Source organism: Carlito syrichta, unplaced genomic scaffold (assembly GCF_000164805.1).
Source record: "Carlito syrichta isolate Samal-C Ts95f unplaced genomic scaffold, Tarsius_syrichta-2.0.1 Scaffold302318, whole genome shotgun sequence".
NCBI lineage: Eukaryota > Metazoa > Chordata > Mammalia > Primates > Tarsiidae > Carlito > Carlito syrichta.
In genome coordinates, this window is record NW_007246414.1 from 55,201 (window position 1) to 81,293 (window position 26,093).

The window sequence follows — 26,093 nt, forward strand, 5'->3', positions numbered from 1 at the left end:
TCCATGTTTCCCTCCCCCAACCCTGTCTCTCCACTTGCTCAGAGATAATCACTAGCCTGAATTTTGTGACCATCATTACTTTACTCTTGTGTTTTATATATGTGTGTGTGAGTGTGTGTATATATATTTCTAAATTATATGTTTAGATTTGCTTTGACTTTAAGAAAAATAGTATCGTTCTCTTTGTAATGTTTGTGACTTACCACTGCCTTTCTAAGACATTTCCATGTAGTTGTGCAAGCCTATCATTCATGCATTTCATGGGGTATGCACTCCGCTCCAGTACCACATTTATTTGTCCACTCCTTTTTTGATGAACAGTTGGGTTGTAAAAGATGTTTTTATATTATCTCAACAATTCAAAACTCCTCATAAGAGAATGACTAGGAGGAAAGGACCATGCAAAGGCTCTGTTACTCATCATTGAAGGAAAAGCATGGGCTTTGGACTCATAGATCTGGGTTTAAATCTTGGCTTTGCTTTTGAGAGTGATGGATGTGTTCACTATCTTAGCTGTTGTCTCATGTGTGTATGCACATGTCAAAACTGACTAAGTTGTATACTTCAAACATATGGAGAGATAGGTTATTTTACATAAATTATACCTCAATAAAGCTGTTTTAAAAGAGACTTCTTGTTTCGGTACAGAAAAGCTATGTGATCTTAAGCAAATGACCTAATCTTCCCACAATCCAGTTTCCTCATCCATGACATGGTGATAATCAAAGCTACTTTGCATGGCTGCAATAAACACTGAATATGTTCACACACAGAACTGAGAATGGTCTCAGTGCTTGAACCTTTGGCTCCATGCTGGGAACACGGAGATAAGCATGGCAGGGTTGCTCTCTGCTCATCTAGAAGAGAAGGCAGAAGTGAACAGAGCCCTATTATAGTGTATGTGATGTGTACAGCAAGAGAAACTGCAACAGGTCACCAGAATCACCCTCAATGGTTTGCACATATAAAGGCCTGGGAATGACAGACCCAAATTTTCTGTCTTGCCGGCAATGGTGGAGTAGCAAGGTGCCATAACTGCAGGGCAGTAAGCACACAGAGCCAGTACCGACGTCTTCATGTTTTCACCTTGTCCTGAAACTACTCACAGAGAGAGACCCAATAACACATGATTGCATTTAGAGTCATCATTTCTAGACCTTAGGCCATTTCTAGACCTTAGTCCCTAGGCCAGGGACTATGTCCCCTAACTGAGATCAAGCAGCACTTAAGCAAATATTGGGAATAAAAAAGAGTGCCAGACAAGCTAAAGATGGGCTGAGAGATGACAAAAGCAGGCATAATGAGAGGGAGTTTGGGTAATTTAGTAATCTCGCCCTTTTATTTATCCAGCATGGTACAATGGAAATAAATGAATACCAAGAAGCCCTGCATTTATATCTGTCCTGATGCTTTCTACTTATGTGATCTTGAAACAGTCATTTCATATTTCTAAGCCTCTGTCTACAGATCATTAAAATGACAGTAATAGCTATTAAAAACCTATTTCATGGGGGTTGTTGTAGAAAATGAGTTAAAATTCGTGGGAAGGTTCTGACTATGTTTGAAAGTGTTCCACAATTATTATCGAGTTTGCCTTAGCAAGACCACAGTAATTCCACAAACAGATAACCTGTAAGCCACGATGATCAGAAATGTGTTAGTAGCTGCTGAAACCTCTTAAATTCATTGCTTCAGGCAGGCAATTCTATGTGGGTGGAATAAAAAACAGGATGATTGGGAGAGTGGCCAAATTTTCACAAAAACAGTCACTAGTGGAGTCATTTTCTTTGAAGTCTGGTTTGAAAACCAAGCAGTTTAATAATGCTTATCATCATCATTTAAGCATATACTATGTGCCAGGCAGTGTGCTAAGGGTTTTGCAGACGTTAATTTACTTCAGCCTCACAACAACCCTCCAAGGGAGGTAGGGGAACCATGCAATTTATTAACAACACAGGAACACCCTTAAGAGTGAAGGGGGGTGCAATTAATAATTACACAGAATAGCAGCTGTAAACCAGGGCTGTCCTGAGCAAACAGAGCATTTGGTTTATACCTCTTTACAGCTGAGGAAACTGAAGCTTACAGGGGAAAGCAACTTACCCCAAGGCCAGCCGGCTTCAGCAGGTGGGAAAGCTGCCCCAACCTGTGCTCTCAAGCATCACGTTAAATAAGTCTCCTATGTTTACAGTTACAGTTACAGCAAAAGGCTACTGCCTTTTGCTTTAAAGTCTCCCTTCAATTAAAATATTTCTTATCTACAAAGCCTACAACACACAGAATAACAAGAAATAGGAAAGTGTTGTTTCTATCACTACCATTAAAGTCAACCATTTATTGCCAAAATCTAGGTCTAACACAACTCTTTTTTTTTTTTTTTGAGTTGGAGTCTCACTCTGTCGCCCAGACTGGAGTGCAGTGGCCGCTCCCCGCCACCGCGGCCTCGACCGGCTGGGCTCCGGCGATCCTTCCGCCTCAGCCTTCCAAGTAGTTGGAACTACAGGCACGCGCTACCACGCCTGGCTAAGTTTTTGATTTGTTGTAGAGATGAGGTCTTGCCAAGTTGCCCAGGCGGGTCTTGAACCCGCGGGCTCAGGCAATCCACTCACCTCAGCCTTCCAAAGCATGGGATTACAGGCTGAGCCACCGAGCCCGGCTAACTCTTTTTTTTTTTTTAAACAAGATGCATCAAAAGTCTCATTCACTGGTGATGGTCGCCAGTTTCTTTGTTTTTCTCAATCATACAGATTTCACAAAAATGGAACAATGCAGTGGTTTAGACCATAAACCACTTGGGTTCAAGTCATACACATTCGCTTTCTAGCAATATGACGTGAGCATGTTGTTGTAACGCTCTGTTCTTTAGCTTTACGTCTATGGACAGAATTACTACCTATATGTAGAATTTCAGTGAGTAGAAGTAAAGGGGAGATTGTACACATTTTGGGGGTGAATTTTACACAAGAGGATTAAGTAACTCGTGACTGACATCCTTTGTGCTAACACAATGGAACCTCTGTGAATGTTTCCCAGATTCAGTGAACAAACCGTCAAATATAACCCCCAACAATGGCAGTTGGAGAAATTCCTTATCAACTCACAGTGAGCATTTTGGCACCAATAACTGACACCCCTCCCATCCCCCTGTCAAACGCAAGAATCTCTTTTGTAGTACCTGGTGTATACCGAAAAGTAAGAAAACAAAAGTCAAGAGTTAGAACAAAAAGCTATGACTTACTCTTTGATTTCACAGTTGAATAAAAAGACATTTCCTGAAATTTCTATATCTCTTTGCCAACTGCATTTCTTCATCCCTCATGTTTACTATTTAGACGAAATATAAGCCATATACAACTGAAATACTTTAAACAATTTTCTTCTTGCCATACCAAATCATCACTTTGAACATCAAAGATGTGTGTGGATATCATTAGCAAAACACCTTTCTTAGCCGGGCTCGGTGGCTCAGCCTGTAATCCCCTGCCTTTGGGAGGCTGAGGTGAGTGAATTGCCTGAGCCCGCGGGTTCGAGACCCGCCTGGGCAGGCGAGACCTCATCTCTACAATAAATCAAAAAATGAGCCGGGCTTGGTAGCGCGCGCCTGTAATTCCGGCTACTTGGAAGGCTGAGAAGGAAGGATCGCCGGAGCCCAGTAGGTCGAGGCTGCGGTGGCCGGGAGCAGCCACTGCACTCCAGTCTGGGCGACAGAGTGAGACTCCAACTCAAAAAACAAAAAACAAAAAACCCAAAAAAAAAACACCTTTCTTCATACCATAAGACATTGTAGAGTCCTCCTTGGTAAGTGTTTTGCATTAGTATAAGTAGGATAATTACTCTAGAACAATTAGCCAGAGTATAAAACCAGAATAGATGACCCACACTGGAGGAATCCGTGACTTTATGTTCTAGGTTTGCTTTTCTAATCTATACATCCTTAGCCTTTATCTTATTGCCAACTCTCATTTGAGGAAATGGATGCTTAATATTTGTTAAATGCAAACGAGATGCTTTCATTACAAATGCTGCTTTTGATGTCAGATCATTTATAGCACACCTCTTCCTCCAAAACCTACCAAAGAAGTGGTAAGAAAAGATTTTATCTTATCAGTAGCAAATATCTGTCTGGGAATGGGGAAACACCCCATATCAACAGGGTGCCTGAATGAAACGCAATTGTATACCTAACCCTTAACTGTACCCCACAACTTCATAATAAAATAAATAAATAAACAAAATTAAAAAAAAGAAAAGATTTTCTCAATAGAATGTTTCCTTCAAACTGACTTCTACACACTCTGTATTTAAAATGATCCAGACTATTAGGGTGATTTTACGAACATGAATTGCAGTTAGGGGTCTTGGTCATAACACTAAAGACCATAAACTGCTGGCGTGGGGCTCCTCTAAATAGCTAGTGGATCCCCACCTGACTTAAAATGCCAGTTTGGTGATATACTAAATCCCATAAAGACTTAGGCTATTTCTAGACTTTCTATTCTGTTTGTAATATTCTGTTCTACTGGTATGTACATTCAGGTACCACACTGGAGGAATCCCTGACTTTATGTTCTTGTATTCAGTAAAGGCAGTTCTTCCTTACTGCTCTTCTGTTTTACAGTTTTTCTAGCTACGATCTTTAGATTCACCCCCACTCCTTAGTTTTCTCCCTCTTCCTCTCACCCCAAATAGTAACCCCAAACCAAAGAAAAACAGAACAAATCTATTTACCTTTCTACTGGTGTAGTGTTAATTTTATAAATTAACTTAGGCAGAATTGACAGCATTTTGATATTGAGTCCTCTAAGAACATGATGTAACTTTTCATTTATTCAAATCTTATTTGTATTTTATAGTATTTTAAAGATTTTTTCATATAGAACTTGTACTTTTCTTATTAAATTTATCCCTATCTACTTTGCTACAGTTATTTTAAGTAGATTTTTTATATTATATCTTCTACCTTGACTTTGTAGATATGAAAGCTATTGATTTCTGTATATTAATTTTATACCTCACTCTATCATTGAACTCTATTATCTATACAATTTTTAAATTTTATTTTCTTGAATTTACCAAGTATACAAACTTACCATACACAATGATTACGTACCTCAATTTTCTCCATTTTTGTACTTCTTATTCTACAGCTTTTCTAATTGAGCTCACTAGCTCTTCCTGCATAAGGTTAAGTAGTAATAATGACAGTGAACGTGAGCGTCCTTGACTTATACCTCATTCTAGTCAGAATGGCCACTGAAAATTATGTTAGATTTGGGGGACAAGGCAGATACTTTTAATTCTAATATTATTTTTAAAAATCAAGAATGGCTGTTAAAATGTACCAAATATCTTGTCAATATCTATAGTTTTGATTCTATGACTTTTCTCTTCAGATCTAGTAATATGATTAATACATAACTAGATTATTAATATCAAACATTCTCGCATTACTATTGGAATAAACCCAGGTTGCTATGGAGTATTTGTCCCTTAATGAGCTGCTAGATTGTTACCTAATGTTTTATTTATGATTTCTAATACCAATATTCATGAGTAAGACTGGCCAGTTAATTTTCTGCTTTGTGCAGTCTTTGCTGGGTTTTGGCATCAGTGCTAAACTAATTCATTAAAAAGAATTGCACTTTTTCTTTTTTTTCCTTTGCTTTGAACAACTTTAAGCATTGAATCCACCTACTTTTTAAAATCTACTAGACTCCCCTACCCCCATGAAACTACAAGGGCTTGGTAGGTTTTTTTCCAATTTGATGTAAAATTTTGATACAATTTATTCTTTTTTTCATGGTAATCACTCTGGTAAAATATTTTCTTTCTTGTATGATCAGGTTTACATTACATAAATTAGAAAATCAGTTTCAAATTTACCCATGTCTTTCATCTATCAAAAAATGACATGTATTAGTTCTCCATATTCGTGGGTTCTGCATCCATGGATTCAACCAATCACGAACTGAAGATATTTTAAAAAATAAAAACAAAAGGAAGGCTGCTTGTGTAATGAATACGTGCAGACTTTTTTCTTATCAGTAGTCCTAAACAATGTTAGTATAAAACTATTTCTATAGCATTTACATTGTATTAGGTTTTATGAATAATTTATAGATGATTTAGAGTATATGGAAGGGTGTGCATAAGCTATATGCAAATATTGCACCATTTTATATCAAAGACTTGAGCATCTATGGATTTTGGTATTTGTGGAGGGTCCTGGGACGAATTCCCCCTGGATAATGAGAAATGACTGCACGCAATTTTTATTTATAACCATAAAATTCTATGCTTAAAAAAATTTGTTAGTCACTTCCTATTAACTATGTAATAAGTTATATAATAAGCTATAAATTCTAAGTTATGCAATAAGCTATACAACTCCTTTACTTAGCATTGCCACTCTTGATCCTACCTCAACCTCTCTCCACCACCATTCCTGACATTACTCTCAGTGAACTCAATATCCACAGAGCTGGCACATCTAACACTTGCTCAGATTCTTCACAGCCTCACTTCTAACCTGCCTCAGTCACCTATTCTCAGGCACATAACCCTGACCTAACCATTGCAGGGCACCTGAGTTGAGGTTTTGGAGGTGGTTCAAAAATTAGTAATCCCACAGAGTTTGCTGAAGGAGAAAAAGAGGAATCAAGAATGTACCCAACTTTTTTGACTTAAGTGACTGGTAGAATGGAGTTGTGGTTTACTGAGGTGGGAGGAATTATGAAAATAGGAAGTGTTGGTTTTTTTTGAAAGAGGAACGTGGGAATTACATACTTGGACATGGACAAGTTTGAGACACTTGTAAGAAATTTAAGTGAAGATGAACAGTAAGTGGCTAAATGCATGAGTCTGGACTAAAGATATAAACTTAGGAAAATTCAGTGCATGAAATTTAAAACCATGGCATTTGATGAAATCACTCGTTGGACAGAAGGGCAGAGGTACAAGGTTGGAGCCTCTGGGTTACACCAACTTTTAGATATTTGGAAGAAAAGGAGCATCCAACAAATGATTGAGAGGCAACAGCTTAGTAAGGGAAGAGGAAAACCAGGAGTGTATGGTGTCATGAGGGTCAAGTAAACCAAGCATTCTTAGCAGAAAAGATCCATAAATAGTGTCAAATGCTCCAAAGAGATTTAGTAAGATGAGGCCTCAGAAGTAACTTATTAGATTTGGCAACATGGAGGTGACTGGTAGACTTCACAAGAGTAGGTTAAGCGTAAGCTTGGGATAAAACTTTGGAGGGGCTTCAAAAGAGATTGTGAAGGAAGGCAGTGGAGACAGCAAGTCTAGACAGTTCTAAGGAGACGTTTTATTATAAAGATAAACTGAGGAATGTGGTAGAAATTGGAGGAGGATAAAAGGTCAAAGGAAGATTTCTTCAAGATGAAAGAAAATACAGCATGTTTGTATACATGATGGTTATGATACAATCAAGAAAGATAATTGATTAGATCAAAGAGAGTGGAATAAATTACAAATATGAAATCCTTGAGAGGTAGGGTTTTTTTCATCTCACTGGAAAAATACCAAGTGCCTACTATGTACCAGGCCCTAATCTAGGCACTTAGGATGCAGCAGGGCAGAAAAGGAGTAAGGACTGTGTTCATCTATTGCAATGGCTAGAAAAAGTAAGTCTATAAAGGAAGATATGCAAAGCAGTTTGACAGGTTAGTTTGGTTGTGAAAGATCTGATGTTTGATTGCTTCTGTTTTTTCTAGTGCAATAAATATCAGGGATAGTGTCTGAGTCTGTTTTGTGTTGCTATAAAAGAACACTTAAAGAGTGGGTAATTTATAAAGACAAGTGGTTTATTTAGCTCATGATTCTGCAGACTGAGAAGTTCAGGGGTATGGCCCTGGTTTCTGGTGAAGGCTTTTGTGCAGTGTCAAAATATGTAGAGATCAAAGGGGATGCAGCCATGTGCAAAGAGGGGGAGAACCTGAGGGTTCTTGGCTTTATAACACCTCATTCTCTTAGGAACTAAGTGATTCCCTTGAGAACCAAACCAACCCCAAGAACAGCACCAAGTCATTCATAAGGGATCTTCCTCCATTGCCCAGACACCTCCCATTAGGCCACAACTTCCAATACTGCCACACTGGGGACCAAATTTTATCATGGGTTTTGGTGGGAACAAACCAACCACACCCAAACCATAGGATACAGGCTTGGTAAGTGGAGCAGAGAAAGTTATATTCAGAGATTTGAGAAGGCATGAGATACAACTTGGGAGAGTGGAAGAATGAACTGAAAATATAGTAGGATTGCTGGGCAACACTTTAGACTTGAGGTCATACATGTATAGTGCGACTAGCAAACTTAACCTGGTGTTTTTTTGCTAGCCTTATTTAGCTAATTGGACTTTATTGCAAATCAGGGGGAGGACTTGGATCAAACTGGAATTGGGACTCTGCCAGGAACGTGGCAGAAGGAGAGGAAAGCCAGCAGAGCTGAAAATGTGTATGAAGAAGTGAATGTGATAGTGAACCATGTAAGAGAAGCTGGGGAAGGATGAGTTGGGCATGAAAAGGGTAGAGTCAATGGACTAGAGTCTCTCAAGGGGTCAAATGATTTTCGTAATGAGATTCTAGAGGAACCAAGCTGGAAAAATAACAGAGAAGGGTCATCCTTTTTCTTTTTCTTATTACTTCAGCAAATCCAGAAGGATCCACTTTCAAAATAAACTCATAATCTCCACCACTGCCATCTGGGTCCCAGCCATCATCAGCTCTCTCTTGCCTAGATGACTGCAATAGCCTCCTATTTTTTTCTCTTTTCCTATCTTCTACTACCCATGGTCTAATCTTCATACAGTGACCAGACAAATGACATTAATAGTAAATCTGATCCTGTTACATTTTCATGCAACTTCTCCAGTCACTTCCCTTCTCACCTAGCTGCAACAAATCCAAAATTCTTACCATGGCCAATCTGGCCCTTGGCTATTTCCCCCCAAATCATTATTACCTCTCTTCCCTTTGCTCAGTGTCTACTCTGCCTACTCTGGTTCCTGGGTACTTCTTTTGCAGGACACCATATTACAGTGTCCAGGCCTTTGTACGTGTGGAATTTTTACACTGGAACCCAAGGTCTGCTCTATTGATGACCCTCAGAGTCTTTTCTGTGCACTCAATCTAAAATGGCAGGCCAGTCACTCAAGAGCTCTCCTTACCACTGTTCTATTTACCCTTATAATCCTTATCACCACCTGGTGCTTGTTTATTCCCCATCATTTTCCCTTTGATGGCAGGAACTTGTTCACTTGATGGCTTCTCAGGAGCTAGAACAATGCTTGGCATATTGGAGGTGCTGAATAAATATTTACTGAGTAAATGAATGAATGGATGGATTGTCCAGATTGCAGAGAACAATCTTATTCTATTCCTTACTTTGTACATAAAGGAATTAATGCCTTGAAGGGGCCTGTGATACAGCCAAAGAAACACAGCAAGTGGAAGAGCTAAAACCCGGAATTGGTCTCCTAACTCCTAAAATGTCACCATCTCTTAACTTCCCCCCTTTCTTGCTATTCACACAGCTACTCTTTGGGTCTAAGTCCTCAGTGACATTTGTTTGTTATAAAAGCCCTATTACTATTCTTCTTATGTACTTTACCTTCTCCTAACCCCTCTTCCACTTCCTCACTGCCCAAGTCAGAAGAATTTTTTTTTTACACATATTACTATATGCCAAACACTTATCACAGCAGGTTATATAAAATACTTTTTATTCTACTTAGTTCTTCCTACTCGCTAGATCTGTAAGTTCCTTAAGACAAATACAGATATCTTATTAATCTTTATGTTTTGGAGTATCTGATAAATAACATATTTCCTTAAGAAAATGTATTACACTGGCTGCTTCTTTCTGGAATATTCTTCCAGAAATGCATGATTTTTGCAAGGCTCACTTTTTTAATACCAATCACCCCTTTGGTCAATAAGGCCTGTCCTTTTAATTTAAAATTTTAATTGCCCCTTCCTCCGATCTATTTATACTCCAGATCACAGGCCATTTTTGAACATAACAAAATTCCTTACAGTCATGTGCCACATAACAATATTTCAGTCAATGATGGACCGCATATATGACAGTGGTCCCATAAGATTAGAATGGAGTTGCAAGTTTTCTAGTGCCTAGTGATGTCCTAATGTCATAGGACAAGCATTACTCTCGCATTTATGGTGATGCTGGTGTAAAAAAACCTACTATACTGCCAGTCATATAAAAATCTAGTATATATAATTATACCCAATACATAATACTTGATAATGATTAAAAAAACAACTAAGTTACTGGCTTACCTATTCAGTATACTATACTTTTTAATCATTAGAGTGTACTTCTACTTATAAAAAACAGTTAACTGTAAAGCATCCTCAGATACGTCCCTCTGGAGGTATTCCAAAAGAAGTCCTTGTTATCATAGGAGATGACAGAGCCTGTGTTATTGGTCCTGAACACCTTCCAGTGGGATAAGATGTGTAGGTGGAAGACAGTGATATTGACAATCCTGATCCTGTGCAGGCCTAGGCTCATGTGTGTTTGTGTCTTAGTATTTAAAAAGTAAAAATAATTTTAAAATATTTTTAAATAGAAAAAAAGCTTATAGAGTAAGAATATAAATATAGAAGACATTTTTGTACAGCTGTACAATGTGTGTGTGTTTTAAGCTAGGTGTTATTACCAAAGAGTCAAAAGGTTAAAAAAATTTTTTTAAGTTTATAAAGTAAAAAACTTACTGTAGTAAGCTACGGTTAATTTATTGTTGAAGAAAGAAAAATATTTCTTGGATTGCCTGAGCCTGCAGGTTCGAGACCCACCTGGGCAACTTGGCGAGACCTCATCTCTACAATAAATCAAAAATTAGCCGGGCGTGGTAGCATCCGCCTGTAGTTCCAGCTACTCGGAAGGCTGAGGCGAAAGGATCGCCGGAGCCCAGGAGGTTGAGGCTGCGGTGGCCGGGAGCGGCCACTGCACTCCAGTCTGGGCAACAGAGTGAGACTCCAACTCAAAAAAAAAAAAAAAAAGAAAAATATTTCTGTATACATTTAGTGTAGACTGAGTGTAGTGTTTATAAAGTAGTGTTCAGTAGTGTTCTAGGCCTTCACATTCACTCACCACTTACTCATTGACTCACCTAAAGCCAGAGCAATTTCCAGCCCTGCCCTACACAGGTGTGCTGTTTGTACTGTACCCTTTCTATTTTGATATGTTTAGATACACACATGAGCCTAGGCCTGTTATAATTGCCTATAGTATTCAGTATAGTAACATGATGAATAGGCTTGTAACCCAGGAGCAATAGGCTATACCATATAGCTTAGGAGTAAGCTGTACCATCTAGGTTTGTGTAAGTCTACCCTTTGATGTTCACACAATGACAAAATCACCTAATGCTGCATTTCTCAGAATGTATCATCATTAAGTGATACATGACTATATTTGCTCTTAGTGTCTCAGTGAAATCAAAGCTCCATCAAGGGATGGGATGTCTGTTTGGGCCACTGATACATCTCCAACACCTAGAATAGTCCCTAACACACAGAAGGTGCTCAGTAAGTACCGGTTTCACAAAGCAATTATATATCTATGCTTAAAGAAGTTCTTTTTCAGAACACATTGGAGAGGGGTGGGGAATGTGTCTGGGTCACTGATGACTGTAAAGCTTAGATGCATCTGTGCATCACTGTGATCTAGTGAATGATGTTAAGAGTCATGAAGATTAATCCAGATTCTGAATCAGGGTAAACACTAACTTAGAAGTAGTCAATAAATTACTGTTAAGAGAATAAGCCAGCTAGGCAGTCAATCAAGTACTAAGTAAGGTGTGAGGATGCACACGAATGAAACCCTTGAGTTGGGTTAAGAAGAGGAACCTGTAAGAAGTGGCAGAGAAAGCACAAGGGCTTAAGTGTTTAATTTCTATAACAATTTCAGGAACTTGGTCACTGACAGCAGCACTAAGTCTTGTTAACTTTATACAGTTAAGAAGAAAAAATATATTCTCTGGCAGAGACCACTGTAATTAATCCAATAACTATGAATAAGCAAAAAGATGGAGAATGTGCTCTAAGATCATCAAACTGGACACGTAACAGTGGCAGGGCAAGTGGGGTTCTAGATGTTTCTCAAAATCAAGAACAGGCAGAAGTTAATACAACATTGAATGATACAGCCCAGCAGAGAAGGGTGTTGAGTAAGAAAGGAAGAAAGTTAGTTAATATGATGCTGTAATTTGTTAGTTGATAATTAACTAGTATATAATAATGTCTACCTAATATATGAGGGGGATCAAAAGTAATGGTATTTATTTATAAAAAATTGTATATTTATTCTTGCATGTTTAAACTTCAGTCACTTTCAAAATACTCTCCGTTTGATGCAATACACCTATCAAGACACTTTTTCCACTGCTCAAAACAGTTTTTGAACTTGTCAATTTTGATGCTTTTAGTGCTTCTGCTGTTTTTTGTATCACCTCTTCCACACAGGCAAAACGTATCCTCTGAGGACTATTTTTTATCGGGGAAACAAAAAAAAAAGTTGTTCAGGGTGAGATAGGTGAATAGAGAGGGTAGGGTATGGAGGTTATGGCGTTTTTTGGTCAAAAACTGTTGAACACTCAGCAGGGTGTTGGCAGGTGCAATGTCATGGTAGAAGAACAAGTCACCTGTTTGCCACAACTCAGGATGTTTCTTCTGCAGATCATGAAGCAACCTTCTCAAAACACTCAGATAAAAACTTTGGTTGACCATTTGATATAAAGGAACAAATTGTACTAAAAGGGGCCCACCCTCCAAAAGATAATTCCATTTTTATTTGGGTCCCCTTTCATAGTATATATTTAATAAAACAAAATAGTTTTGTATTTATTTTATTCTGACACAAATTTCTTAACAGAGATTGCTTTGCGGTAACATTCAGATCTAATGATTTAAATTTCTATACATTTAAGAAAAGGAAAAATAAAAGCTCACCATAAATATCACTAACATATATTCCAAGGATTTAAAAATACTTCCAACCAAGAGAAAGTTTCTTTTTTTTTTTTTGAGTCAGAGTCTCACTCTGTCACCCAAGCTGGAGTGCCATGGCATGTTGCTCACGGCCACTGCAGCCTCAACCTCCTGGGCTCAGGCGATCCTTCCACCTCAGCCTTCCAAGCAGCTAGAACCACAGGCATGAGCCACTGCACCTGGGTAATTTTTTTATTTATTGCAGAAACAAGGTCTCGTCAAGTTGTCCATGCTGGTCTCAAAGCCCTGGGCTCAGGAAATCCTCTCACCTCCACCTCCCAAAGTGCTGGGATTACAGGTGTGAGCCACCACGCCCAGCTCAAGAACAAGTATTGACCTGAATTTTTAAAATCACAGAAGTAACAAAAACTTATAGTAGCAAGGGAAGTCAAGATGTGAAAGCAGTTGTGTGCTTTTTGTGAGAGGCCAAATATATGAAGGCCGTGGGGACAGATGCTGTAACTCAGAGAGGGTCTGCAAGGAGCCCAGAAAATAAAAGCTCTCCTCCCATACACACCAGGAAGGCTTCCCCCACTGCACTGACTTCTCCATTTCACAAAGAGGAGGAATACCTGTTGAAGGTCCCATAGCCATCTTCTGATTCCTGGACTAGTGATGCCAATGCCACCAAATCTCACTGAGGTACTTATGGAAATGTGTGCTTACTGGTTTATGTTGTGTCATATCACATCATATAAAGGATAACATTTTTACATGCTCCCTTACATATGGCCATTCTCTGTGGATTCATTTTCAGCATGACAGGTGCCTTGTTTTCTCAGGGGTGACCTGTCTACCCTCAGACACATTTAGGAGAGGGAATGTTTGAGGGCAGGGATCTGAAGCAACGGTACACAGGATAGAAACTAGTCCACAGAGGCTTCACTTTCCTCAGAGTCAAGTATCATGGTAAGTAAAAAGCTATGTGAGAATTTAGAAAAGGTTTTTCTATTTTCCAGAAGATCTTATGATGCTGTCACAACAATGCCAGTTTACCAAGAGACTCTATGCTCTTGGAGACTTACAACTTGTGCAATCATGCTGCACCCAGAAACCATCTGTCTCACTGGGCTCACTATATACTTTTCCTCCTCCTCTGAGCATTAGTGTAAGGCTGAGGTATATGTGGATAAACAAAAGTCTGACTATACAACTCACCTTCTGGTTTTCATTTTCCTTACTCATGCCAACAAGACAAAAATAAAAGGTTTCAAAATTAAAGATCAGATCAATTTTGAAATAGCTGCTTTTCCCATTATGGTAAGAGACTGTCTTTGTATATTTTAAAGTCAAAAAAACCCACATAACTTAATATGTAAAAATACCTCTAAAGAAATAGGAAAAACCTGTGATAAAAATCTGGGTGGGGAAGGAAGGAACAGGGAGTTGATGATCAAAGGGTACAATGTTTCAGATGAAATGGAGGAATAAGTTTTGAGATCTTTTGCACAGCATGGTGACTACAGTCTACAATAATGTATTATATATTTCAAAGTAACTATCTAAATTTCAAATATCTTGTCACCAAAAACAGTAGGTAAGCACAGGGATGGATATGTTGATTAGCTTGATTTAATCATTCCACATTGTATACATTTATCAAAACATCACATTGTATCCTATAAATGCATTAAAAAATTATGATTTGTCAGTTAAACATAATATTAATTTAAAAATTGTGATTCAAAAAAACATGGAGTGAATATTCATCAGAAGATCAAAAATTTAAGGTAATAATTTCCCAGTTTTTGATCAGTTATATCTTATTTTGTTCTCTGAAGTTACCTATTTCACAAAAAAGCATAATAAATTTTGAATAATGTTCTTCAATCAATAAGCCATTTATGTATTGATGTAATTCCACTGAAAGTTTTTAGATTAATTTAAAATGGTTTCTTAATCAAATACTGTTCATCAAATCTTATTTTGTTTAAGTAATTCCAATGTCAGTTCACATTATCTAATAAAACTACATAAATCAAAATCACCACAGATTTTAATTCTCTCCTATTCATTTAGTACTGAGAAAATATACTTCTCTTAAGTAGTTTGTGCAAATGTCAAAAGTTGGTAGAGGAAAAAGAACTCAAATGTAGAATAAATTGGCCAGTGCAATAATATTAAATAAAAGCATTGCTTATATTTAATCTATAACACTGACCAGTTGTAAAAGTGACTTTTGCTGTTATACTTAGAGTTCTTTGTGATATAACTGGGTTCTTAGTCATGTGAAAAACAAAACAGAAGTAAGACCTTTTGTTTTGTAACCAAAAGAGAATATTCAAAATGCACAAACATACTGATTTTATGTCTCTTTCATGAATTCCTTGGATTCTAACCTTGCCTCTTTTAAAATTAGAATAGTTTTATATTTCCTGAAAGTTGCAAAGACAGTATTGAGAATTCCTTGTGTACCCTTCACGCAGTTCCCTCTTATGTTAATACCTTCCGTAATCATGGTACATTTGTTAAAACCAAGAAGTTAAATGGGGACAACACTAAGCTACAGACTTTATCCTGATTTCACCAGTTTTGCCACATATGTCCTTTTTCTATTCTGGGATCCCATCCAGCACCCCACGTTGCACTTAGAAGCCTTACCTTTTGATCTGTCTCTTCATCTTCATCTTGATAATCATCACAGAGTGAGCTGGAGTTGGCTGCAAAGGTGGGTCCCTGAGAGTAGTACTGAGAACTCCGGTAGCCATCCCGCCGCAATTTGTCACACTCTGCACAGGAGGTAGGTGGGGAGGGAAGGAGGGGTATTAACAACCCGAATTTTTTTTTTTTTTTGAGTTGGAGTCTCACTCCATCACACGCTCATAGCCACACCAGCGTTGATCTGCTGGACTCGGGCTATCCTTCCGCTTCAACCTTCCAAGTAGCTGGAACTACAGACATGCACTACCACGCCAGGCTAATTTTTGATTTACTGCAGAGGCGAGGTCGCGCCAAGTTGCAGGCTGGTCTTGAACCCATGAGCTCAGGCAATCTACTTCCCTCGGCCTCCCAAAGTGCTGGGATTACAGGCTGAGCCACTGAGCCTGACGAACAACCAGAATTTTTATTCCTCTGTGCTTACTGTTTTTAGTATATTTCAGCAAAACAACTCCTATTTCAGAATAGGATTTTAAAATAACAATATTAATAATGAAAATGATTTTTTTAAAAAACCTAAAGCACCTACTACACACCACATGCTACATCAATACACTTTAAATGAGTTGTCTTCAGAGCTCACAACAACCCTATGAGGTAGACACTTATCAGCAATTCTACTTTATTCAGAAAACTGAAGTTTAGGGTAATTGTAGTGTTTGCTCTATAATGTTATGCAAGTAAGCAGTGGACTCAATATTAACCCATGGCCTTAATTACTATAATTTTTGACACAAAACATTTGATTATGTTATTCTATATTAAAAAATAAAAAAAAACAAGCAATTCTCATGCATCCTGAACCCATCCATTGGAAGTAACACAAGAGATCATGGATTATAATGCTCTCATTTTATTTTTAGTTCTCAATTCAATTTTGATGCCAAACAGACTGTAAACGCTGTGTGGAATTTAATATGAAGCCAGGTGCCAGCCTGAGTCATCTGCCAGTCCACAGAGGAATGCCTGGCACCTCTTGAGTGGAAGGTACCCAGGGTCATGGTGCCCTGGATCAAGGCGGACTGGGCCCACTGACAGTGTGGTGACTGGGATTCTCTTCAAGGAAAAGTGCTGCACTGCTGACTCTCATCAGTGCGGCTATGCCTTTAAAAATGGCTTTTTGTGGGGACCAAAGGGAAGCCCAAACTCTACCTATATGGTGTCCACTTGTATACCTAATCCTGAATTGTACTCCACTTCTTTAAATAAAATATATATTTTTTAAAAATGAAAACATTTTTTTAAAAATGGCTTTTTAGGCTGGGCACAGTGGCTCACGCCTGTAATCCTAGTACTTTGGGAGGCAAAGGTGAGAGGATTGCCTGAGCTCGGGGGTTTGAGACCAGCCTGGGCAACTTGGTGAGACCTTGTCTCTACAATAAATCAAAAAATTAGCTGGGCGTGTGGGTGCCTGTTGTTCCAGCTACTTGGAAGGCTGGGGTGGAAGGATCACCTGAGCCTAGTAAGTCAAGGCTGCAGTGGCTGTGAGTGTTCCACTGCACCCCAGCCTGGGTGACAGTGAGACTCCAACACACACACACACACACACACACACACAGAGCGAGAGAGGGAGAGAGAGAGAGAGAGAGAGAAAGAGAGAGAGAGAGAACTGACTTTTTAAGGTACCAGACACACAAAGGAGCAGTTGCCACAGGGTTCCTTTCAATACCCAGCTTTCTAAAGGACTACAAAATGTGTTTGGTGTTGGAAAGTTTTCTCTTTGCATAGCTTTACAAAACCATGCACCTGCAGACACAGAACTAAACTAGGACATCTTCAGAGTGCCTTCTAACATTAGGATCTATGATTTTTCCTCAAAGAGGAGACAGTAGTCACTTCAGTGGAGAGATAAAAATATTAGACTAATTTTAAATAAACCAGGTAATAAAAAAATCCTCACTCTCCTTTGCTACCTCACAGTGGGAATGGATAGAGGAAGTTTCCAGAGCAGAGCTACAAATCAGATAAAAATGAGATTCTAATAGAACGTCAAGCTAACTAAAAAAAATGCATATGTGATCATAAAATAGCTAAATAACACTATTTCTATTACTTATGGGTTAAAAAATTTGTGCAACCTGCAATGGTGGCTCAAGCCTGTAATCCCAGCACTTTGGGAGGCCGAGGCGAGAGGATTCCCTGAGCCTAGGGGTTCAAGACCAGCCTGGGCAACTTGGTGAGACCTCGTCTCTATAATAAATCAAAAAATTAACTGGGCATGGTGGCGTGTGCCTGTAGCTCCAGCTACTCGGAAGGCTAAGGCAAAAGGATTGCCTGAGCCCAGCAGGTTGAGGATGCTGTGGTCATGAGCTCCAAAAAAACAAAAACAAAAACAAAACTTGTAGTCTCTCCTGACAACTACTCATAATATTTATTAAAATGGATTTAAAAAAATTTTTTTGAAACTTTCAGAACACAACTGTTTTTTTTTTTTTTTTAGGAAGCAGGGTTTCACTCTGCAGCCCAAGCTGGAGTACAGTGGCATTATCATAGTTCACTGCATCCTGGAACTCTTGGGCTCAAGAGATCCTCCTACTTCAACCTCCCAAGTTGCTAGGACTACGGGCACATGCCACCATGCCCAGCTAAGTTTCAAAAAAAATTTTTTTGTAGTGATGAGGACTCACTATGTTACTTATGCTGTTCTCGATCTCCTGGGCAAGCAATCCTCCAGTCTCAGCCTCTCAAAGTGTTGGGATTACAGGTGGGAGCCACTGTGCCTGGCTCAGAACATAAGATTTCTTTAATGAGAATTTACTTATACTAATGTAACACTTCAGAATGATAAATATTTTCACATTTTCTCCAACATTTAACACATTTTCTAAAATGAATAAACGGTACAATCAGCATATATACTCTCACTCCATAGAGATGTTATGTAAACCATGATTAGTAGTTTTAAATGGTATGCTGTGCAGAGTTCTGGGATTCTGTAAATATTTGATTTGATTTTCTTCAAGTAAGTGCCTTTAAGCTAGGATAATAAGTAACACCGAAGCACAATTGTTTTGCATGCCAAATTTTAATACAATGCAGGGAATTAATTCATTAGCCTATATTGCTAAATTAACTTTCCTGTGGTCCTAGGAATAAAGCTATTTCTGCTATCTCTGTAAAACTAAAATCTCCTAAGGATTAGGGTGAACCTTGTAAAACAAACCAATATAAAATGTTAACACCCGCAGCTACTTATCTGTGTAGTTCAGGTTTTTCAAATACTTCACAAATAAAATAAAGTGGAGTCCAAGGCTCTTTTAAACTAGGTTCTTCTGTTGTTCAAAATGGTCTTTTTTTTTTTTTTGTCACTAGTTAATTCTATAAAGAAGTTTACATTATAAAAGTTAACACTATTCAAACATTACTTTTAAAAAATCTGTTTTACGTATTGGATATCATGTAAGATTGTGTTTGAAAAACATTTCTTCTCCTAGGAAATGAGAGACTGCTGGGAGAGATCATTTTTTTTTTTTGAGTTGGAGTCTCACTCTGTTGCCCAGACTGGAGTGCAGTGGCCGCTTCCGGCCACCGCAGCCTCGACCTGCTGGGCTCCGGCGATCCTTCTGCCTCAGCCTTCCCAGTAGCCGGAATTACAGGCATGCGCTACCAAGCCTGGCTGATTTTTTTTTTTATTTATTGTAGAGATGAGGTCTTGCTGCCCAGGCGGGTCTCGAACCCGCGGGCTCAGGCAATCCACTCACCTCAGCCTCCCAAAGGCATGGGATTATAGGCTGAGCCACTGAGCCCAGCTAGGAGAGATCATTTCTAAGGGTGATTATTAGTTTGATATCTTGGTGATAATATGAAAAATAGTCAAAACAACTTGACATATGTTAAATCTTAAAAGGTCAAATATTGTAAACCAGTTACCCATGAGATAAAACCAAAAAGCTGGCAATTATAGGTACTTGCAGTGTGTGTCACCTTTTTGAGTCCAGTTTAAAAGACAATGCATCAGGCTGGGCACGGTGGCTCAGGCCTTATAATCCCAGCACTTTGGGAAGCCCAGGTGAGAGTATTGCCTGAACCCACGGATTTAAGACCAGTCTAGCCAACTTGGTGAGACCTCATCTCTACCATAAATCAAAAAAATTAGCTGGGTACGGTGGTGTGTGCCTGTAGTTCCAGCTACTTGGATGTTCAAAACGGAAGAAATGCCTGAGCACAGCAGGTTGAGGCTGCGGTGGCCAGGAGCATGCCACTGCCCTCCGACCTGAGCGACAGCATGAGACTCCTACTCAAAAAAAAAAAAAAAAAAAAGACAATGCATCTCTTCCCCACCATGATGCTTATGTTATAGAAATGTCTGAATAGTAGTATAACAAATGAAATATGATGCTGGTTCTAAGATTAAATTGGGCAGTATAAGTTTATGGCAGATGACCAATATTTTTTACTCTTACCAAACTTCTGAAATCTAGTAAAGTCATCAAATTCCATTGTCGCTATTCCAACGCAAGGGGAAATCTAGGGAAATTTCCTCTTGTCAAGTTGCAACAGATCTCAGTTTCTATAACTATGACTTTGTTCATTAAAACCTGAGTTTATTGTCTGTGGTGTGAGACATAAGTAAGGGCTAGCCATCATGAATAAACAAAGACTTTTCAAACACTGCACTGAGGGAGTAACTCCAAGGCAGAGCACAATTTAAAGCCAGGTTATACCAGCAACTACAGGCTAGAAACAAGACACTAAATGTAATAGAATATCTGCTTTTTAACATATTCTTCTTGCAACAGAAATTTAGAGTAAAACTGTGTTATTATTCTCACAGTACTGCTTGGATAAAGGTATCGCTGTTTGTTGTGTCCTCTGGTTTCTCAACCACGAATTTCTTCCTCTTTGCTTTCATAGCAAACCATTTTCTTTAGTACAAGGACAATGGAGAAACATTTCTTGGTAAACCAAAGTTTTAAAGATAGAAGAAAAAGTAATGTAGAGCTAGCTGGTCATCTGACCATCACATGAATTTAATACTGCTTTGGCTTCCCACACCTTTATGCGTTAAGCCATTCCTTAGACATTCGATTTCTAATACAGTAGTTCCCTCCTTATCCTCAGTGGATATGTTACAAGACCCCCAATGGATGCCTGAAACCACAGTCAGTACTGAACCCCATATATACTATATTTTTTGTTATACTCCCATGTCTATGAAAAAGTTTGAGGTGTGACAGCAAAACCAACACAAGTTTCCTTTTCTTTCCTCACAATTTCATGGAGAGGTTAGTTCTTACCATAGATCTTAGCGACCTCCGCATATGATTTTTTTTCCTGTCCTTATTAAGTTGAGAACTTTTACCTTTTCACTTAAAGGAAGAACTTGGCAGCTTCTCTTTGGCATATCCAAATTGCCAACATCACCGTTCTTGTCCTTTGGGGCTCTTATTAAGTGAAATAAGAGTGACTTACTTGAACACAAGCACGGGCATACTGATAGTGGATCTGATAACCGAGGTGGCTACTAAGTGACTCACAGGTAGGTAGTGTCTATACCATGGATCAGCTAGGCAAAGGGGGGAGTCCTATCTTGGGTGGAATGGAGCAAGATTTCATTGTGCTACTCAGAATGGTGCAAATTTAAAATGTGTGAATTGTTTATTTCTGGAATTTTTCATTTAACATTTTCAGACTATAGTTGACTGCAGGTAATTGAAACTACAGAAAATGAAACCACAAAGAAGGAGGGACTACTTTAGATAGTTATCTATCTGAGGAAAAAGAGGGTTGTTTACTGATGCTAATAAAAGTTCATGAGCATTTTTATCATTGATTTGTGTAACTTGTCACAAATTGATTTTTTCATATGTATAATTCCATGAGTGAGAACATACTATGCAGTGAAAGTGAGTTTATGAGTTTATTATAAAGATTTTGAACTATAATCTGAGGGGGGAAGTTTTTAATTTAAATAGTTGGTTACTAAGTATGACTTTCTTCATTGAGAGTGAGCACGAGAGAGAAGCAGAAAGAGATAGAAATGAAATGCAAAGTAGGGATAAATGCAATTTGTTTTTCTAATCCTCAAGGAAATCACATGGGAAGATTGAGTGAATCCTAAAAGAGGAAAAGGGAGAAGTTTGTCGACTTCTTAGATAATGTGAGAAGGAAGAGAAAGGAATGATAAAATTTAAGTACAGTCGCCCCTTGGTACCCGAGAGAGACTGGTTCTGGGGCTTGGGCATATACCAAAATCCATGCATACTACAGTCCCACAAACTGCAGAGCCTGAAAAGTTGGCCTTTTGTTTAACGTGGGCTTTGTACCTTACAAATACTATGTGTTCCATCTGTATTTAGCTGTGAATGGGAAACCCATGGATTTAGAGGGCCAACTGTGTTTATTAAAAAAAAAAATCTGATCAGGCTTGGTGGCTCAGCCCATAATCTCAGCACTTTGGGAGGTAAGGCAAGTGGATTGCCTGAGCCTGTGGGTTTGAGACCAGCCTGGGCAACTTGGCGAGACCTTGTCTCTACAATAAAAAAATCAGCGTGTGTCTATAGTTCCGGCTACTTGGAAAGCTGAGGCAGAAGGATCGCTGGATCCCAGCAGGTCAACGCTGGGGTGGTCATGAGTGTGCCACTGCACTTCAGCCTGGGCGACAGAGAATCCAACTCAAAAAAAAAAAAAAAAAAAAAATCTGCCTATAAGTGAATGCTCAAAGTTCAAATTCATGTTGTGCAAGGGTCAACTGTATTTGAAACAAGCATTGCTTCTTAAAAAGCCAGGAAGACCAGTGCAATAGGCCAGTTTGGTCATTTTTCAGGTCATGTGGGTAGCACTGATGTGTATCTGTATGAGTTCCTAGGAAAGTCTTAAACATTCAGGTCGAGAACACAGTTTTGATATTTCACAACAGCACAATATTCTAGACATATCATATTTTAAAATCTTAGTGTGGCTTATTTTTAGCAGTATTACATCTTTTATAATTTTCCTCCTATAATCCAAGGTCATTAAACATTGGAAGGACTCTAGTTCCAAAGTTAATTATAAAAATAATGGTCATGATGTGCTGCTTCAGTGAGAATGTCCTATGATGAACCAGAGGCTAAAAAATCTTTTTTTCAGATCATTGACTTTTAAAGCCAATACTACTGACACTTTTCTAAATGGAAAGTCCTTTGTCATCATTATTTGATTTGTGCTTAAAATAATTCTGTGGGAATTAAAGGAAAGTAGATATGATATGTGGCTTATAGGATATGAAACCCAGAGGTAAAGTTTCTGATAGATTCAGGTTTCTAAACTTCTATCCCAGTTAATAATCCATCAGATTATTAATGAAAGAGTAAAAAGGCCAGGTCTATCAAATATCTTTATCTCAGTCCAGGAGAACTAAGAATTCTTAAGACTACAAACATTTATGTTTAGAAGAAAATCACTTCCTGCCCTACAACTGTATTAGGTATTAAATGCTAAAGAATCTAGTTTAAGCTTTCAAGTAAGCATATAGGCAAAACTGTTATGCTTTGTAAATGTTAAAGAACTTTATGAAAATCACCCCAAAATGCATTTAAAACAGAAAGGATTTACCTACCACCCACTTCGTTAATGGGATTTGGCAATACTGGAAAAGAGAAAGAAATCATATTGATACTATAGTTAAGATTCTACTTTATCATTCATGCACAACGAATTTTCTAGAAATACATTTGGATTTTCCATAAACTTCTGAGCAGTTGAACTTCAATTTATCTAAATGACTCTAAGAATAAACAAACTAGAACATAATTGAAAGACTATAGATGTTCAAACATTTAAGTTACTCAGATATTTGTAGCATATCAAGGAAGTCAAAAAAAAGTGTTAAATTTTAGACACTGGATTTAATATAGATCTTTTCAATAGATACATATATTTCCCTAGATAATTTGATAGCAATTTTAAATGACAGGTTGCAAATAAATATGCCCTTCTGGTTTATTATTAGACTAATTATTCATTCTTCTCTCCTCCCTCCCCACTCCCTTTAGAATAAGAGTTGTTATGCAGTTATATAGGAACACTTATAATGGCATAAAAGTATGTCATTACACATTGTTTTTTTTGTTGTTGTTGTTGTTTTAGTCAGAGTCTCACTCTGTTGCCCAGTTTGGAGTGCAGTGATACACTCATGGCTGCTGCAGCTTCGATCTGCTGGGCTCAGGTGATCCTTCTGCCTCAGTCTTTCAAGTAACTGGAACTACAGGCGTGTGCCACCACACCAGGTTAATTTTTTTGATTTATTGTAGAGATGAGGTCTCGCCAAGTTGACCAGGCTGGTATCGAACCATGGACTCAGGCAATCCTCTCACCAAAGTGCTGGAATTATAGGTGTGAGCCAACGTGCCCGTTCGACACATCAATTATTAAACTAAAATTTATCTCCTAATAAATGCATATTTGAACCCAGAAGACTACTTCCTCACTTCAATAACACGTAACATTCAAAGCAACATAAAGGAGTAAAGAGAAAATGTACGGCTCTAATGATTAAGCCTAAGACCTTCTAAAAGTTCTAGGAGTAAACATCTCATCTCTTACTGGTCCATATACAGACAAAACATTCCAGATATTGGCGTATAATTTGCTTAATTATAGTTGAAGAAAGAAAGAGAGGGCCAATCAAAAAACATGCCAAATATCACCTTGGTGTCAAGAAAAAGAGAACTTCCCTTAAGAGAATGAGTCTCATTCCACCTTAAAAAGAGGAACAAGACTTAACTAGATTTTTACTCCAGCAGCAGAAAGTTGAAGAAAGGAAAGTCACACTGGTGACAATTATGTTTTCTTTCCAACCTACAACTTCTGTGATTTTCTGACAAGTGCTTTAGCCAGTCATTTCTTTCTAAACCTCTTAATATTCTTTTTCCACACAGTCAAGGTAGTGCTAACTTGAAGAAAATGCAGATTGAATAGGTAGGGGCATCAACATCCAGTTTCTCAAGTCACCTTCTCCCAACAACCAGAGAGAGGAGTAGCAGCAGTCAAGAGCTCCAACTCTGAAACTGAGTAGTTGTGTGTTTGAGTCCTCGCTTGTCATGAGTAGTGGAGTTGAAGGTTACGGTCCAACCTTCAAGGTGTTTACAATTTAGCTTCCTGATTAAACAAGTTCACATGCCTATTAGCAGCGGTTCTCCAAATTCATGTGCATCAGAAGCCCCTGGAGGGCTTGTTATAAAAACATTGGCTAGTCTACTCTCGTGTCTGATTCAGTAGGTCTGGGGTGGAGCCCAAGACCTTGCATTTCTAACAAGTCCCCGGTCTATGCTGTGGTTGCTGCCCTTTGAGCCACACTATCAGAAAACTGTTTCAGCATAAATACCTCTGCAGAAGTAGAAACAAAATTAAAGAGGGTGGGCATGATATCCATTTAGGGTGGAGGTAAAAGTAAGAGAGACGTCAATCTCGACTTCGAGGAGGTGCCAGGTGGGGCTGCCAAAGAGGGTCACAGAATTTTGAAGTCTTATATGAACTTCCTACATATTCTATGTGAGAAATGATAATGGGCCCAAGGGGAAAAGAGGGTTAGGCTTTTGCTTTTATTATGTCATAAATGATCCACACTCACCAAGACGATAACGTAACAGGAAACACAGGATGAAGACTGACAGGGTACAGACCGATTGGGGGGGGCTGCTATACCTGGTATCTACTTTTAGTCCCTCAAGAATGTTGTTTTTTTTCAGGAAAAGCTTTCGTTTTGCTTCTGTAGAAGTGCCTTACACGTCAGGGTTTCCTTAAAATGCTTGGAGGGTTCTTGCATTTATTTTAACAAACCACTTCTGCTCTAATTGCAGAGGGAGCTTCTTAATCTGGCCACTGCCATCTCTCACCTGATCACTGGGTACCCTCCATCTGGTCTCTTACTTTTACACTCCTGCCCCCTTGCTTTGAACGTTTAACCCAGAACCAGATCGATCCATTCTAAAATGATGGGTCATATTATGCCACTCCTCAATTCAAATCTCTCCATGCCCTAGAAGTGAAAGTCAGAGTCCTGTGTTTCTAAACCTTACATGATCTGACTCTGGCTCATTGGAGGTGCTCTCATCTGGCTGGCAGGTGCTCAGTAAGTTCATTAAATGAATAAATGATGTGTATTCATTCAGCAGTGCACTTGAAAGGGTACTGTAACTATAGCATAGAGGTGCTCACTGCTCACTCAAGTGGATTTTTTTCCTTGGCCACACTTTCCACCTTAATTAACCCAAGGCACATGACCTGCCCTCCCATTAAATGGGCCCTTTCCCCCCCACACAACTCATATATTTGAGAAATAAGAGAATGGGGGAGATCAGGCGGGATAAGGTAAGACAGGGAAGATGATGTCCGGTGCTCTTTCAGGGTTATCTATCCAAGGAAATTTACTCTCATTAGAATTTCAGGGAAACTGACCAAGTCTACAGTTAAAAAGCT

The 26,093-nt window shown here is 38.6% G+C and overlaps 1 protein-coding gene across 2 annotated transcripts in view; it reads right to left on the minus strand.

The window, feature by feature from the left end:
• NHSL1 (NHS like 1) overlaps positions 1-26,093 on the minus strand; it is a 143,562-nt gene that overhangs the window by 30,033 nt on the left and 87,436 nt on the right. For both annotated transcript variants that reach the window (XM_021711486.1, XM_008056306.2), the window contains exon 3: positions 15,636-15,763. In XM_021711486.1, coding sequence (XP_021567161.1) covers positions 15,636-15,763 — 128 coding nt within the window. The remainder of the gene's footprint in view (positions 1-15,635; positions 15,764-26,093) is intronic.